Source organism: Panthera tigris, chromosome X (assembly GCF_018350195.1).
Source record: "Panthera tigris isolate Pti1 chromosome X, P.tigris_Pti1_mat1.1, whole genome shotgun sequence".
NCBI lineage: Eukaryota > Metazoa > Chordata > Mammalia > Carnivora > Felidae > Panthera > Panthera tigris.
In genome coordinates this window covers 15,371,292-15,385,283 of record NC_056677.1, presented here as the reverse complement: position 1 = coordinate 15,385,283, position 13,992 = coordinate 15,371,292, and the positions used below count along the sequence as shown (strand labels likewise).

At 52.6% G+C, this 13,992-nt stretch overlaps 1 protein-coding gene across 1 annotated transcript in view; it reads left to right on the top strand.

Moving 5' to 3' along the window:
- Positions 1 to 13,992, top strand: part of MAP3K15 (mitogen-activated protein kinase kinase kinase 15) — a 123,095-nt gene that overhangs the window by 107,590 nt on the left and 1,513 nt on the right. The window contains exons 19-26 of the mRNA XM_042975280.1: positions 2,418 to 2,575; positions 6,483 to 6,666; positions 7,417 to 7,582; positions 8,034 to 8,187; positions 9,134 to 9,319; positions 9,952 to 10,057; positions 11,149 to 11,374; positions 13,641 to 13,753. Coding sequence (XP_042831214.1) covers positions 2,418 to 2,575; positions 6,483 to 6,666; positions 7,417 to 7,582; positions 8,034 to 8,187; positions 9,134 to 9,319; positions 9,952 to 10,057; positions 11,149 to 11,374; positions 13,641 to 13,753 — 1,293 coding nt within the window. The remainder of the gene's footprint in view (positions 1 to 2,417; positions 2,576 to 6,482; positions 6,667 to 7,416; positions 7,583 to 8,033; positions 8,188 to 9,133; positions 9,320 to 9,951; positions 10,058 to 11,148; positions 11,375 to 13,640; positions 13,754 to 13,992) is intronic.

Here is a 13,992-nt window from a genome sequence, read left to right as displayed (position 1 = left end):
CAGCTGAGGGTCCAAAGTGCAGCTCCCTCAGAGGGACAGCGGCAGACATGGGGGAGCAAGTAACCAACCTCTCCTTCCTCCCTCCTCTAGGTAGGTATGCCTGAGCAGGCCCGTCTGAGCTCTTCCTCCCGCGGTAGCTCGCGCTCTCTCGCGCGCTCCCCCTAGTGGCAGAGCCTAACAGGAAGCTGCAGGCAAAGCACAAATGGGGTTTGCAGAGTCCCGGAACCAGCATCGTAGAGCAGAGCTGAGAGAGAACAGCTGAGTTAACAAAAAGCACGAGTCTTTCCTTGATTAACAGATTGTGGATTAGTTAGTAGGCACATCCTCTGTCAAAGCCTCTCCATTCATTATTCACAGCAGCACAAGCCTGGGAGGGGAGATTGTGTCACTGGAAGTTCCCTCCCTGGGGCTCTAGGATTTCCCAATGGTGCAGCAAGTGCTATGAGCCTGTATCTTGCCCAACCCTGCAGCAGCTGAACACTTCCCTAGCAGGCTTTCAGCTTTGGAAACCAAAACCATCGTTTGTGCCCTACTGATCTGTTGAGCTCACAGACCCAACCCAAGTTATGTTTCACTTTAAATTAGTTTGAATTTTTTTAAACATTTATTTATTTTTGAGAGAGGGAGAGAGACTGTGTGAACAGGGGAGGGGCAGAGAGAGAGGGAGACAGAGAATCTGAAGCAGGTTCCAGGCTCTGAGCTGTCAGCACAGAGCCCGACGCAGGGCTTGAATTCATGAGCCATGAGATCGTGACCTGAGCCGAAGTCAGACGCTTAACCGACTGAGCCACCCGGACGCCCGTAATTACTTTGAATCTTTAAAAATTAAAAGAAAGTAAAATTCATGTCATCCGTCTCACCAGCCATATTTTAAGGGCCCAATGGTTATATGGGGCTAGTGGCTACCATATCGAACTGCACAGATTTTCATTATTGCAAAACTCTGTGGGTCGGTGCCTTTCAAATGCTCATTGGGAGGAAAAATACTAAAAGACATTGGATCTTCAAGAGGAAGATGTAGTACATAGCTTCTCCAAATGTTTTTTAAACCAATGAGCCCTTTGTTTTCATTGATTTAGACTCTGGAGACTTGCTTTGGTTGCGTGATCTTGAGATAGGCACTTGAATTTCTCTGGGCATCCGTGTTCTCTGTTCACACCTTGGCCAGTGTCATATGCAAGTTTGCTCTTTATTAGAAACCACTTTGCCAGCATATAGTGTCTGGTGCTGTTGCTTTCCTCGGCCTTAGTTTCAAGAAGAACCTATGATTTTACTCCCAGAGCCCTGATTGACCTCCCTGCCCCCATCTCTGCAGTGCTTTCTCCTCCCAGCACTGTATCTGATCACCACCTTCCCTGTGGCAACTCTGGCGGCCCGTGACCCACAGGAGAAAGTCTGAAGCCAGAGCCTTCATTATGTACTGCTTGCCATTCGGGCTGTGCCCTCGCCACTGCCTCCTTAATTTTTAACTCCTAATACCCTACTCTGTCAGCTTCCGCTGGTGGTTCCCCGAACTCACTCTGTACTGCACACCTTCGCACCTTTGCTCAAGCTCTTCCCCCAGCCTGGGAGTCCTCCCATCCCACTGTCCACCTCCTCAACCCGCCTGGTGGGAGGCCAGCTCGCTGGCAGCCCCGTGTGCCGCCTTCTGTGGCTCTGCCTCCGTGTTCGTGGCGGGGTCGTCCGTCACCCTGCCTGCTCCTGGCCGACGACTGCACGCCGGCGGCGTGCTGGACCAATGTGATGTTCCTCCAAGGGGCAGCTTTTGGTCAGGGACTCCCCAGTGGCCTGGCCGAAGCCATCCCTGGGCTGTTCTTCTGTCTGAGACTCTGCCCACCTCTTCGTTCCCTGCCCTCTCTCCCAGGTGTCACACTGGCACTGAGCTTGACGGTTCCCCCTGCCCATCCTGCTCCCTCCCCCTTTATCCCACGTGTATTTCTCCCCAGTAAATCTCTCTGGTGTCCAGTGCTGTCTTAGCATTTACTCCTCGGAGAACCAAACTGATCCAGGTAAAACTTCCCCTGACTTGAAGCAGGCAGAATCAAGCACTTTTTCATCCGCTTTCTCGGAGCCCTCTGCTTTAGCACTTACTCCGTTTTGCCATTAGCCCGCCCCTACCATCATCCTATCATCTGTCGCTTCCACTAGGCAGCTCCTGAAGTCGGTGGGGTACTGTGTGTCCTGCATTCTGTGCACTGACTGGATGGGGTTGGGGCCCATTTGTCCTTCGCGGAGCTGAACAGTCTTCTCTCAGTGTGACCAGTATCAGAGGAAGGACGCAACGGCATCATTTATGCATGAGAGCAGGCTCCGTCTGTCATTAATGAGAGGGTTGAAGTCCACACGCTAGTTTACCAATGGTCCGCTGAGATTTTTGTGCAGCTTGGTGCCCACAATCTTTATTTTTTTCCCCATAGGCACTCTGCAGTACATGGCACCTGAGATCATCGATCAAGGACCTCGCGGGTACGGCGCCCCGGCGGATATCTGGTCCCTGGGCTGCACCATCATTGAGATGGCCACCAGCAGGCCTCCGTTCGATGAGCTCGGTGAGCCGCAGGCAGCAATGTTCAAAGTAAGACATGTTTGGTGATTGAAGTTGCTGGTGTCAGGGAAATAATAAGTAAAAAGAAAATCTCCTGCCACTCCAGAAATCTCTCCACAAAGGTAGAAGAGAAAGCAAACAGTTTTATTGTTGAATAGGCATTAAATCAGAATGCGATGCATGCCACAGGCAGTCCACTAAGTGGTTGCAAGGACAGAAAGAACTTGTCCTTTTCTCCAGCCAAGCACTACCACCCTCTGACCCGTGGTCTCAAAGGAAACGATCACTAGTCCTCCCGTGCGTGAACAGGATAGTGCCACTGGTCACAGTAGTGCATCCAAGGGTCACTCGATAATTGGGACGACCATTTGCATCAGCTAATTGATTTTACCTAAAGGAAAAATAAACTTCTCCAATATTTAAGATAGGAGGTAGTTTTGGAGGAAGACACTACTGAAGTTAGGGCTCCCCCGCAACCGGAAACTGGGAGATAGAGATGGATCCTTCTTGATGTTGACATTTCCAGGAGTTGGCCCTCAGGTCCTTGAGAAAGGCATTCTTGGCAAGAGGCTTATTCAGCTTTTAAAAAGATTCACATAGCGTCTCAAAGACACCAAGAACTTGCAGTTACAAGTTTTCTAAAGTACATGCTCTAAGAAAAGAGGGGGAGGGGAGGTCTCTTCCCTTATTTTCAACAGGGAGGATGAAGGCTCTTTGTTTTCTCTTGGGTTTTTTTTTTTTTTTTTTTGTATTCTACCAGTCTTATTATTAGTTTTAAAAATCATAGCTGTTGGGGCACCTGGGTGGCTCAGCCATCAAGCGTCCAACTTCAGCTCACGTCATGATCTCACGGTCCGTGAGTTCGAGCCCCACGTCGGGCTCTGTGCCGGCAGCTCAGAGCCTGGAGCCTGCTTCGGATTCTGTGTCTCCCTCTCTGTCTGTCCCTCCCACACTCGCTCTCTCTTTCAAAAATAAGTAAACACGAAAAAATTAAAAAAAAAAAATCATAGTTGTTAACATATTATCCATGTGATTTTTATCTCCTGCTTCTTCCCATACTGTGAGGAACTCATCATAAACATCATGTTGCATGTTGTTTATTTCTAACTTTTGCTTGTACAACTAACATTATTTTTTTAAATTTTTATTTAATTTATTTTATTAATTTACATCTAAGTTAGCATATAGTGCAAGAGTGATTTCAGGGGTAGATTCCTTAATGCCCCTTACCCATTGAGCCCATCCCCCCTCCCAGAACCCCTCCAGGAACCCTCTGTTTGTTCTCCATATTTATGAGTCTTTCATGCTTTGTCTCCCTCCCTGGTTTTGTCTTATTTTTGTGAAGCCTCTTATTTTGAATCTGTATTTGCCCTTACACTAGGTGAGGCTCAAATACCACATGGGCCTGTATCTTTGGAGGGCAGGTTTCTGACTGGTTTTGAAGAGGTGGGGCTTCGGATAGCAGACAGTGTTTACTTTGTCATTCTAAAAGCCCTCCCCGAGCTCACGGGAAGGCCACCCCAAGTATTGAGGCCCACATAAGACCGACTGGCCACCATGGGGGGGGGGGGATTTTACCACCAGGCCTGCTCCCTTGGGAAGGGACATGCTTCCCATCCCACGGGAAGCTGATGCCAGGATAGCCCCTTGTGTCTAAGGCCAGGTCTGTGGCTTCTGGCTCTGAGTACACTTGGAGAAGTTGAAGAGAGGCTGTGGTCTTAAGAGTCCCTTAGCAGCAGTGGCCTCCCTGGAGCATTTTTGGTTGCCTGAAGGCTAAGGAGGAGGAGAGTGGGTTCACTGCTTATGGACAGTGAGGTCACAGTGCGTCAAAGCAGCCCGATAGAACATGCTCCAGAGGCCTTGCTTCCTTGCTTCTCTGCCAGGCGTGGCGGCCCCTCGGCCCGTCTGCCCTGCAGCCTTGCCGCCTGCGTCTTCGCCGGACATTCCGGCTCAACCTCTGGCAGAACGAAAAGGAACGAGTGCAGGTTTCTCGGCGAGCGGAGTGCAGGCCGCTCAGCAGACGGACTGCTCTGCGCTGTGGGTGCCGTGGCTGCTCCCCTCAGCCCGGCCCCTGCAGAAGGTTCTCAGAGCAGCGGTCAGGCGGCTCCAACGTCAGGACCTCAAGTCGCCGAGTGTCTTCTGGCCCCCACGATCCCGACAAGACCCTGAACGCGAGGGCCGGGGGACAGCGGTAACCTTCCCCGCCCTGCGGCGTCTGTCCGTGGTGGAGCCGTGTGGCTGTCGAAGATCCTACCTGCAGCTTCAGTCGTAGGCCTCGGGACAGATACTCGCTGGTGCAGAGACAGACATCGGGGCCAGAGAGGTGATGACATGGAGAGACGCGGAGGGCGGCACGCCGAGGCCAAGGTCAGGGTGATGTGTCTGCAAGCCAACCGTTGCCGCAACCGCCCGAAGCTGGAAGAGGCAAGGACGGATTCTCTCTAGGTTTCAGAGGGAGCGTGGCCCCGTCAGCACCTTGACTGCAGACGTCCAGCCTCCCAGACTGAGAGAGAATAAATCTGCATTGTTTTCAGGCACCCGGTTTGTGGCGCTCTGTGAAGGCAGCCCAAGAGAACTCCTACAGGGGCCTTCTGAGTAACATCAAAGCACCTTTAGATGTAACGTAGCGACAGGGCACCAAGGCGCCGCCCACGTTCGCTCTCTGCTTTCCGATAGTCTTGTGGGGGACGCCACCCCTCTCTCCTTTGGGTTCTTGCCCTGAATTTCGGTCCCTGGCCCCTTAGTGGCCTTCCCCCCTGCCCCTCAGGTGAGGGGTGCCACTGTAGGTGTCCTGCATTTCACATTTTGGAGGGATATTCCATCCAGTGTTTAGTGTTCTCAAAATCTAAAACTCGATTTAAAAACTTTTATTTGATCGTGGTAAGAACAGTTAACAGGAGCTCTACACCCTTAACATACCTTAAAATGCTTGCTGCGGTATTGTTGACCCTAGGTACAGTTGTTGTACAGCAGAATTCTAGAATGCGTTCATGTTGGTTTTGTTTGTTTTTTTGTTTTTGTGGGGTTTTTTAAGTTTTTAAACTTTATAAACATTTTTTTAATATTTATTTTTGAGAGAGAGAGAGAGAGCACGAGCAGGGGCAAAGAGAGGGAGACACAGAATCTGAAACAGGCTCCGGGCTCCGAGCTGCCAGCACAGAGCCTTATGCAGGGCTCAAACCCACGAACCGTGAGATCATGACCTGAGCTGAAGTCGGGTGCTTAACCAGCTGAGCCACCCAGGCACCCCTTAAACTTTATTTTTAAAGTTTTTTTTTTTTTTTTTTACTTGAGAGAGAGAGTGCAATCGGGTGAGGGGGCAGGGGTGGGGAGAGAGAGAATGAGAATGCTAAGCTCATCGTGGGGCCCGATAGCAGGGGGCCCATCCCAAGACCCTGGGATCATGACCTGAGCCCAGATCAAGAGTTGGATGCTCAACTGACTGAGCCACCCAGGTGCCCCAAGATTTTTTGATTTTTAAGTAATCTCTGCACCAAACGTGGGGCCTGAACTTAGAAACCCGACATCAGAAGCTGCATGCTCTTCCGACCGAGCCAGCCAGGTGCCCCAAGAATGTGTTCATCTTTCTTACCTGAAACCTCATGCCCTTTGATTAGTAACTCCATGCACCTCCGCCCCCAAACTGCCGAGCCTCCCTGCGTGTGGCCTCAGGGCTCCACTGAGGACTAGAACAGAAGCCCCAGGACCTCTTAAGCCCTACGCTCTGAAACTCCTCTGATTTCACTTTTCCAACAACCTACTGGGCAAAGCCAAGTCCCAAGAGGCCAGCCGGGCGAGTCGTTGAGGATGTTCTAACCCACCAGCTCCTCACAGGATGGCAGGGGTAGGAGCTTTATACTGAAGGCACATGCACCCGGATGTGCCTGAGGCCTCACAGTCACGTAAGTCACGTAAGTCCCCTCTCCCTTAAATGCAGGTGGGGATGTTTAAGATCCACCCTGAGATTCCAGGAGCCCTTTCAGCTGACGCCAGAGCATTCATTTTATCCTGTTTTGAGCCTGACCCCCACAAACGTGCCACTGCTGCCGAGCTGCTCAAAGAGGGTTTCTTAAGGCAGGTGAACAAGGGCAAGAAGAACCAAATTGCTTTCAAGCCAGCAGGTGAGGTCTGCCTGGACAGCGGGGGTGCCGCCCGGGGCGCGGTGGATGCCTGGGCTCCTCTGTCACCGAGAGTGCCTGCTCTCCAGAGCCGCACGCACGGAACCTGTCCCTGTGAAGAGTGGCAGGGATTGGTGCGGGGGGCGTAGGAGTGGTCACACCCAACCAGTGAATGTCCCTTGATTCCCTGACGGACAGAGGGAGCCCCACAGGTGACAGCGGCACCCCCCCACCCCGCCTTGTTAAAGTCTTTCATTTGAGATTGTGCCGAGAAGGGAGGCCAGGGGTCCCCTGCCTGGGTTTTGGGTCTTCGGTTGGTGCAGAGCCTGGCCTTTCCCCCTCTGCTGCTCCTGACCTTGATTAAGGGGTGCAGCAGCTGTCCTACAGGTCACTGAAGCGAAGTGGCCCCTTCTAGGGCAACGAGCCCTACCTGGCAATGACATAAATGTGGCCTCTGGAAAGAAAGCTGTTGGTTTTCTCTTTCCTGGTGTGAATGGAGTAGAAGCCAGGACAGATGCTCAGCATCTTGCTTGGGGGTGACAAGTTGTGTTTCCGTCAGTGTTTCCTGCAGGCTGGTTAGAGACGCGGTCTTGGGCCTCAGACCTGCTAAAATGGAACCTACATTTCAGGGACCCTGGGTGACTGACTATACCGCCCCGTTAAGAGCAGCACAGACCTAACAGTCCCTGCATGGGTCACCTGGCCTAAGGGGCTGAGGCTCACCCTCCCCCCTCCCTGTCTGCCCCCACACAGAGGGTACCCGGGGCGCCACCCTGGCCCTGCCCACGTCTGGGGAGCCCCTGGGCGGCAGCGGCAGCAGCAGTGACCACGGCTCTGTCTCCCCGGACTCTGATGCACAGATGGACGCGTTCTTCGAGAAGGCCCGGGCACCCAAGCACCGGCTCAGCCCCCTGCATAGGTACGGCCCACCCACTTCCCTACACTGTGGGCCAGGAGCCAAATCCCTCCCAGGTGAAAACCAGATGGCCGCCAGGGGCTTTAGCTTTCTGCACGGTTAGTAGGGCGGCCAACAGTGCAGGTGAAGGCGGCGGGCAGCGGCAGCGTGTTCACTGCGGTCACTTCCCCATCTTCCTGTTCCTTCCCCTCCTTTCTCATCCCCTCCGCCCCTCCTCCCCTCCTCCCACCGTCCCCATTTTCTTTCCCTTTCTTCCCTTCTCTCTCCCTCTCTCAAAACTGGTGCTGTGGGGGTTAGAAAAAACACTGCATCTCTCTTCCACCTGCCTGCCTCCTGCAGTTTCACCTTAAGGGTGGGGACTGCCGACTCGCCTCTTAGCCCCTCCCCCGTGGCGTCCCAGCCTGGAGACTTTGTTCCAGGACACGCAGGGATTGTCGCATGTGTTTGTCCGCAGCGTTCCAGATGAGAGCGCAGCCTCCTCCCCGGAGGACAGGGACCCGGGCCTCTTCCTGCTGCGCAAAGACAGCGAGTGCCGCGCCATGCTGTACAAAATCCTCTGGGAGGAGCAGAACCAGGTGGCTTCCAACCTGCAGGAGTGCGTGGTCCAGGTAGGGCCGGGTCGGGGGAGCTGCTCATGCCGCCCCCTCTGCCTGGCACCAGGTCCCGGAACAGGGACGAGTCTCCTGCTGCCCTGGACCGTTTGCAAAGTTACGGTAATCACCAGAAGTATTTCCCAATGCCCTTCCCTCTTCCAACAAGACAAAAGAAAATACAAAGCAAAAAAAAAAAAAAAAAAAGACTCCACCGAAGCCTGCATTTGCGGAACACTGCGGTGAACCGAGGCATGGAGTGCTGCTGCCCCCTGGTGTAAAACAAGCCAAATGCAGCACGAAGCTTAGGGACTCACAGCCTTTGCCCTTCACTCACGTGAACCCTTCGTTTTGAACCCCCAGCTGCAGGACACATTGAGTTGCCCTCAGAAGCTGGGAAAACAGCCACTTTAGGGGGAAAGGTTATGGATAAAAATGTTTGCATTTTAAACTTTTTTTTAATGTCTTATTTATTTTTGAGACAGAGACAGAGCATGAATGGGGGAGGGTCAGAGAGAAAGGGAGACACAGAATCTGAAGCAGGCCCCAGGCTCTGAGCTGTCAGCACAGAGCCCGACGCGGGGCTCGAACTCACGGACCGCGAGGTCATGACCTGAGCCGAAGTCAGACGCTTAACTGACTGAGCCACCCAGGCGCCCCAAAATGTTTGCATTTTAACTTACTTTGGAAGTGGGAAGGTCAAGGCCACTTGCCCTGCTATGAACTGTACCTTCTACCAGGGGCCGGCAGAGGGGGATCAGTTAGAAGGGGTTCAACAGGACGACAAAACCATTCCTAGAGGGGGGGTGGGCAGTGAGGAGAGGGGGCTGCCTAATGAAAGATCTGGGGGGAATTCCAGACAGACCCGTTCTCACCTGGGGAGCCCACAGAATACATCTTGAGTTTCCCCCTCTCTGACCTACTCAGTGAAAATTATTTTTTGGGGGGGGGGGTTGGTGATCAGAGTTCAGAAGACTTGCATCTCTCAGCCGGCCACATCAAGCAAATAATTGGGATCCTGAGGGACTTCATCCGCTCCCCGGAGCACAGAGTGATGGCATCCACGATATCAAAGCTAAAGATGGACCTGGACTTTGACAGCTCGTCCATCAATCAGATTCATCTAGTACTGTTTGGATTTCAGGATGCTGTAAGTGTTCCGTCTGGCTCTAGAGAACATGCTAGAAGGCAGGAAGCCCACTGAAGTGGCTCACAGCCGGGACCCTGGAGTTCAGTTACCATCTTCTCCCCTAGTCCCCATCTCTTCTGTGTACACCTGAATCCCTAGTTTCAGCAGTTCATTCTAAACACAGAATATGCAAGTACAGGTGAACGAGGGGATTGTTTCTGGCCACTAAGAGCAGGAGTGTAGGACTCGGGAACAAGTGGCATCTGCCAGCTGAGTAGGCATGGGGTTTAAGCTTATGTGTCTGTGCAGACAGATGTGAGTTGCTCCAGGCGTGAGACCGTGTCTGGTCCAGCTTTGTGTCCCACGCCCCCAGCGAAGAGCCTGACTTTTCATAGGTGCACCAGAAATACTCTCCGAGTAAACAACAACGAGCCCGGTGCGGGAGATCCGATCACCGCACCCATCCCGAAGACCCGGCATGACTTAGGGTCAGCTTGGAGGGAGACCCAGTCCGGAGGGAACGTATGTCAGGTAGAGATGCAGGGCAGCACGGTTAACATTTTATCTCTGAGTAGAAGTAAACTAGAATTCGTAAGAACTCCTATTTCTTGAACGTACAGCAGACCAGAAATCTGGATTTTTGTGATTTATAGGTGAATAAAGTTTTGAGGAACCATTTAATTAGGCCCCACTGGATGTTTGCGATGGACACCATCATCCGGCGAGCGGTGCAGGCTGCGGTCAGCATTCTCATCCCGGGTAAGCGTGCCGCCTTCGCAGTCCAGGGCGGGCTCAGGCCACGGGCGAGGTGACACGTGTGCTCCGCGCTCAGCAGTGGTTTTCTCCTTCCCATCTGGGCAGTATACTTCCCTGCAATTCAGCGAACGCTAGCAACTTCTGGAGCCATACTTTTGTGTCCCCTACCCATAACCAAGGAGACTGCACAGAGACAAAACTTGTCATCGGAGAAGGAGCCCTGGGCCTGAGGGCCGGGATCCCGCAGTGCCCCCCGCCCCCCCGCCCTTCACTCAGGAATGCCTACTGGTGGCTTGATGGTGCCTACTACGGGCTCCGTCTCCTGTCAGAATCATCATGGGGTAGCTCTAGAAATCTTTGGCTTTTTTTAAGTTGCTTTCTTCAGTTAGAGACAGCGTGAATGGGGCAGGGGCAGAGACAGGGAGAATCCCAAGCAGGCTCTGCTCGGTCAGCACAGACCCCGCCGCGGGGCTTGAACTCATGAAACCGAGATCATGACCTGAGCTGAAGTGGACGGTCACATGCTTAACGAGCCACCCAGGGGCCCCAGTTTTTGGCTTTTGTACCTCTCATTTGTCATTTGTGAAGCCACAGAGCCGCTTAATACCCAAGTTCTCTCTCCTGCGGTGACTTCATCCTCGGAGGGGGAGGCTCTGCACCACTCGTGTTGACATTGCCGCTTCCTCTCTTGACTTTGCTCCCTCCCTGTCATGTCCTCTCCTGCCTGGTTCTCGTTAAACCCCAGGACTTCATCACGCACCACTCCAAGCGGGCACCTTTTCTGTAGTAGAACCACCCAGGCCAGGCCAGGTTGGAAGCCTGGTTGCACCTCTGTAAAGCCATCCTTGGCTAACTAACTTAACGTCATTCAGCCTCAGTTTGCTCATCTATAAACTGGCCGTGAGCATCTTTTCACTGCTGAGAACGGAGTAACGGCTCCGCCCCATTTATTTATAACGTCAGCAGTCCCCTGATGGAGCACTGCCTCGCTGGGCCAGCCTCCGAACACTCCCGTTCGCTGGCATAAGGACAGAAGCTCCAGTGAGCCCTGGCCTTGTGTCACCACGGTGCTTTCTCCTTCCGTCATTTCACAGAGCTCCGAGCCCACTTGGAGCCCACGTCAGAGACCGAAGGGGAGGAGAAGGACCCAGATGAGGTGGAGGACGACTCTCCCCCCGCAGACCTGCCCGGGAGTGAAGGGCACGCGGCATACCGAGGGAGCAGCCCCCCGTCAGCGGGCGCCCCAGAGCCACAGCCCCAGCAGCTCCACCACCGGCACCTGAGCCTCCAGCTGGGCCAGCTCAGGCAAGAAACCAACAGGTGGGCAGGGGTGGGACAGTGACCTGGGCCAGGAAGGTTATCACTCTGCTTGCCTGAGGGTCTCACCCGGGTCTCGGAAAAGCATCTTCACCAACAAAGTGGGCAAGGGGGTGGTCTCAGCTTCAACTGGGGGAGAAAGCCTCCCTTTCTTTAACGTTAGGAATCAGAGAGCTGCGATGCCTTGCCACCAGGCACAGAGCGATCAGCCGTGCCGAAGGCACCAGCGTCTGGGGAGTTTTTTCTGTCTCTTCACCAAGATGAGCCCCCTGGCACGGTGTGGGAGTCCGGCAGAGAGCAGCGGACAGCTGCAGCCTGCCCCTACGGACGGAGCCAAGCCAGGGGTTGGTGTCCCAGAACCCTGACCCTGCAGAAGTTTACCCTCCCCTCTTTGAATCTCTTCTGCGTGATTTGTCAGGATTAGCCGGCAGGCATTCGTGGCCTTCTTTCCCAGCCAGGGGACCCTGGCATTGGTGTGAGGTACCCCCGAGAGAGCTGGTCTGTTTTGTTCACTTCCTGGCACATAGTAGATATTCGAAAATATTTGTCAAATGAGTAAAATGAGTCCCGTTTGCCCTGGGTAATCACATGAGTAGACCTATAAAAGAACCCACGGGCAGAGCAAATGAGTTGGTGCTGGTTCCAGATGATGCCTTGTTGCCATATGATCACTACTAATGCCAATTAATACTTGACAGGGAGATATGGTATCAGGTATCCATATTTTGGAAGAAACATGGTATACACTCCAGGGATCTCTGAAGTCTGACCTTAGGCAGATCTAATCACTTCTTTTTAGAGACCTAGAAGGTTTTTGTTTTCATTTTTTTAAGCTTATTTATTTTGAGAGAAAGAGTGCAAGTGGGGAGGGGCAGGGGGAGAGAGAATCCCAAGCAGGCTCCACACCATCAGCACAGAGCCTGACGTGGGGCTCGCTCCCAAGAACCGTGAGCAGACATCAGGAGTCGGACCCTTACTGACTGAGGCACCCAGGTGCCCTGAGACCTGGAGTTGTAGTTAATAGGTAGCGGTAGCAAAATTGTGAAAGCTTTTAAAATATGACACCTGTGGAAGCTCGTGATAATTAGCCCCACTTTAAAATATTTTCTGGTGGGGTGCCTGGGCGGCTCGGTCGGTTGAGCACCCGACTTCAGCTCAGGTGATGATGATCATGGCTTGTGAGCTGGAGCCCCACGCCGGGCTCTGTGCCGACGGCTCAGAGCCTGGAACCTACTTCTGATTCTGTCTCCTCCTCTCTCTGCCCCTCCCCCACTTTTCCTCTGTCTCTCCCTCTCAAAAATAAATGTAAAAAAAAATTAATTTTCTGGTAAGGTTTATAATTACTAAATTCCTAAACTGTTACGTACGGGCTCAGTGGCTCTTCATCTACACTGCTGATAGTCCTTCTGTTACTTTGCAGTTTCAGTAGAATTAGTAATGACAGCAACCGACTACAGATGGCAGACAAGCACGCCTGTCCCTACGGCATGGAGATGCCTTAGCTGCTGTCAGGTAGAGCACGAGGATGGCACCTCCCACCCAGAGTGGTGTGGCCTGGAGGCACCTGGTCTGTCCTGAGTGGGAGGCCAGCCCCTGTGAAGCACTTAGCAGTCACTGGTTCCACAGACGTCTGGAGCTGTATTCCTCCCACTTGAGGTGGTCTTTTTGCCGGCTCCCTCCCACCACTGTCCATCAGAAGCAGGGGCACCCGGGTGGCTCAGTCAGTTGAGTATCCAACTTCGGCTCAGGTCATGATCTCACAGTTTGTGAGTTCGAGCCCCACATGGGGCTCGCTGCTTTCGGTGCGGAGCCTGCTTTGGATCCTCTATCCCCCTCTCTCTGCCCCTCCCCTGCTTGCACGTGCTCTCTCGGTCTCAGAAATAAATATTAAAAAAAGAAGCAGCAGGGCTTCTAGCTCCTTGGCCTCCTCCCCAGAGGAGAAAGAGCCTGAGAATTAGTTTCAGCAACTTGATCTGACACAGGGAGACAAGTTGTAATTATCAGATCCCTCCTGGCTGAGTTTACTGATCACCCTCAGGTTATCTTTCTGGTTCCTGATAGGTTTTGAGACAAAATAGACCCATGCCCTGAGTGCTGGTCTTTTTTTTTCAAAGGGAGGAAACACAAGGTAGGTGCCCAGGTACAGGCTGCAACCAGACTGTTGGGACTGTGTAATTTTTTTCTCAGCCTGTAAGGTTCAACAAATGTTTGTGAATGGAACTGAATGAGGTTAGGCTCTCTCTGGATAATGGCTTGTTTGTTTAACCAGACTTTTGGAACACCTAGTTCAGAAAGAGAGAGAGTACCAGAATCTTCTACAGCAAACCCTAGAGCAGAAAACTCAAGAATTATATCATCTTCAGTTACAGTTCAAATCTAATGGTGAGTAATTTTCCACTTGCTCTGACTTGGGGGAGCGAGACCACTGAAAATCTGCCTAACAGTCTAGTCAGCCTTGACACTGCTGCAGTTATTCTCTATGAAACCAGCAAGCACTCCAGTAGATTCTGGAATACTAACGATAAAAAGGAACTGCCGGTACATTCAAAAACACAGATGAATCACAAATGCATTATGCTAAGTGAACGCAGATTCAGAGGCTACACACTAGGACTTCCTAA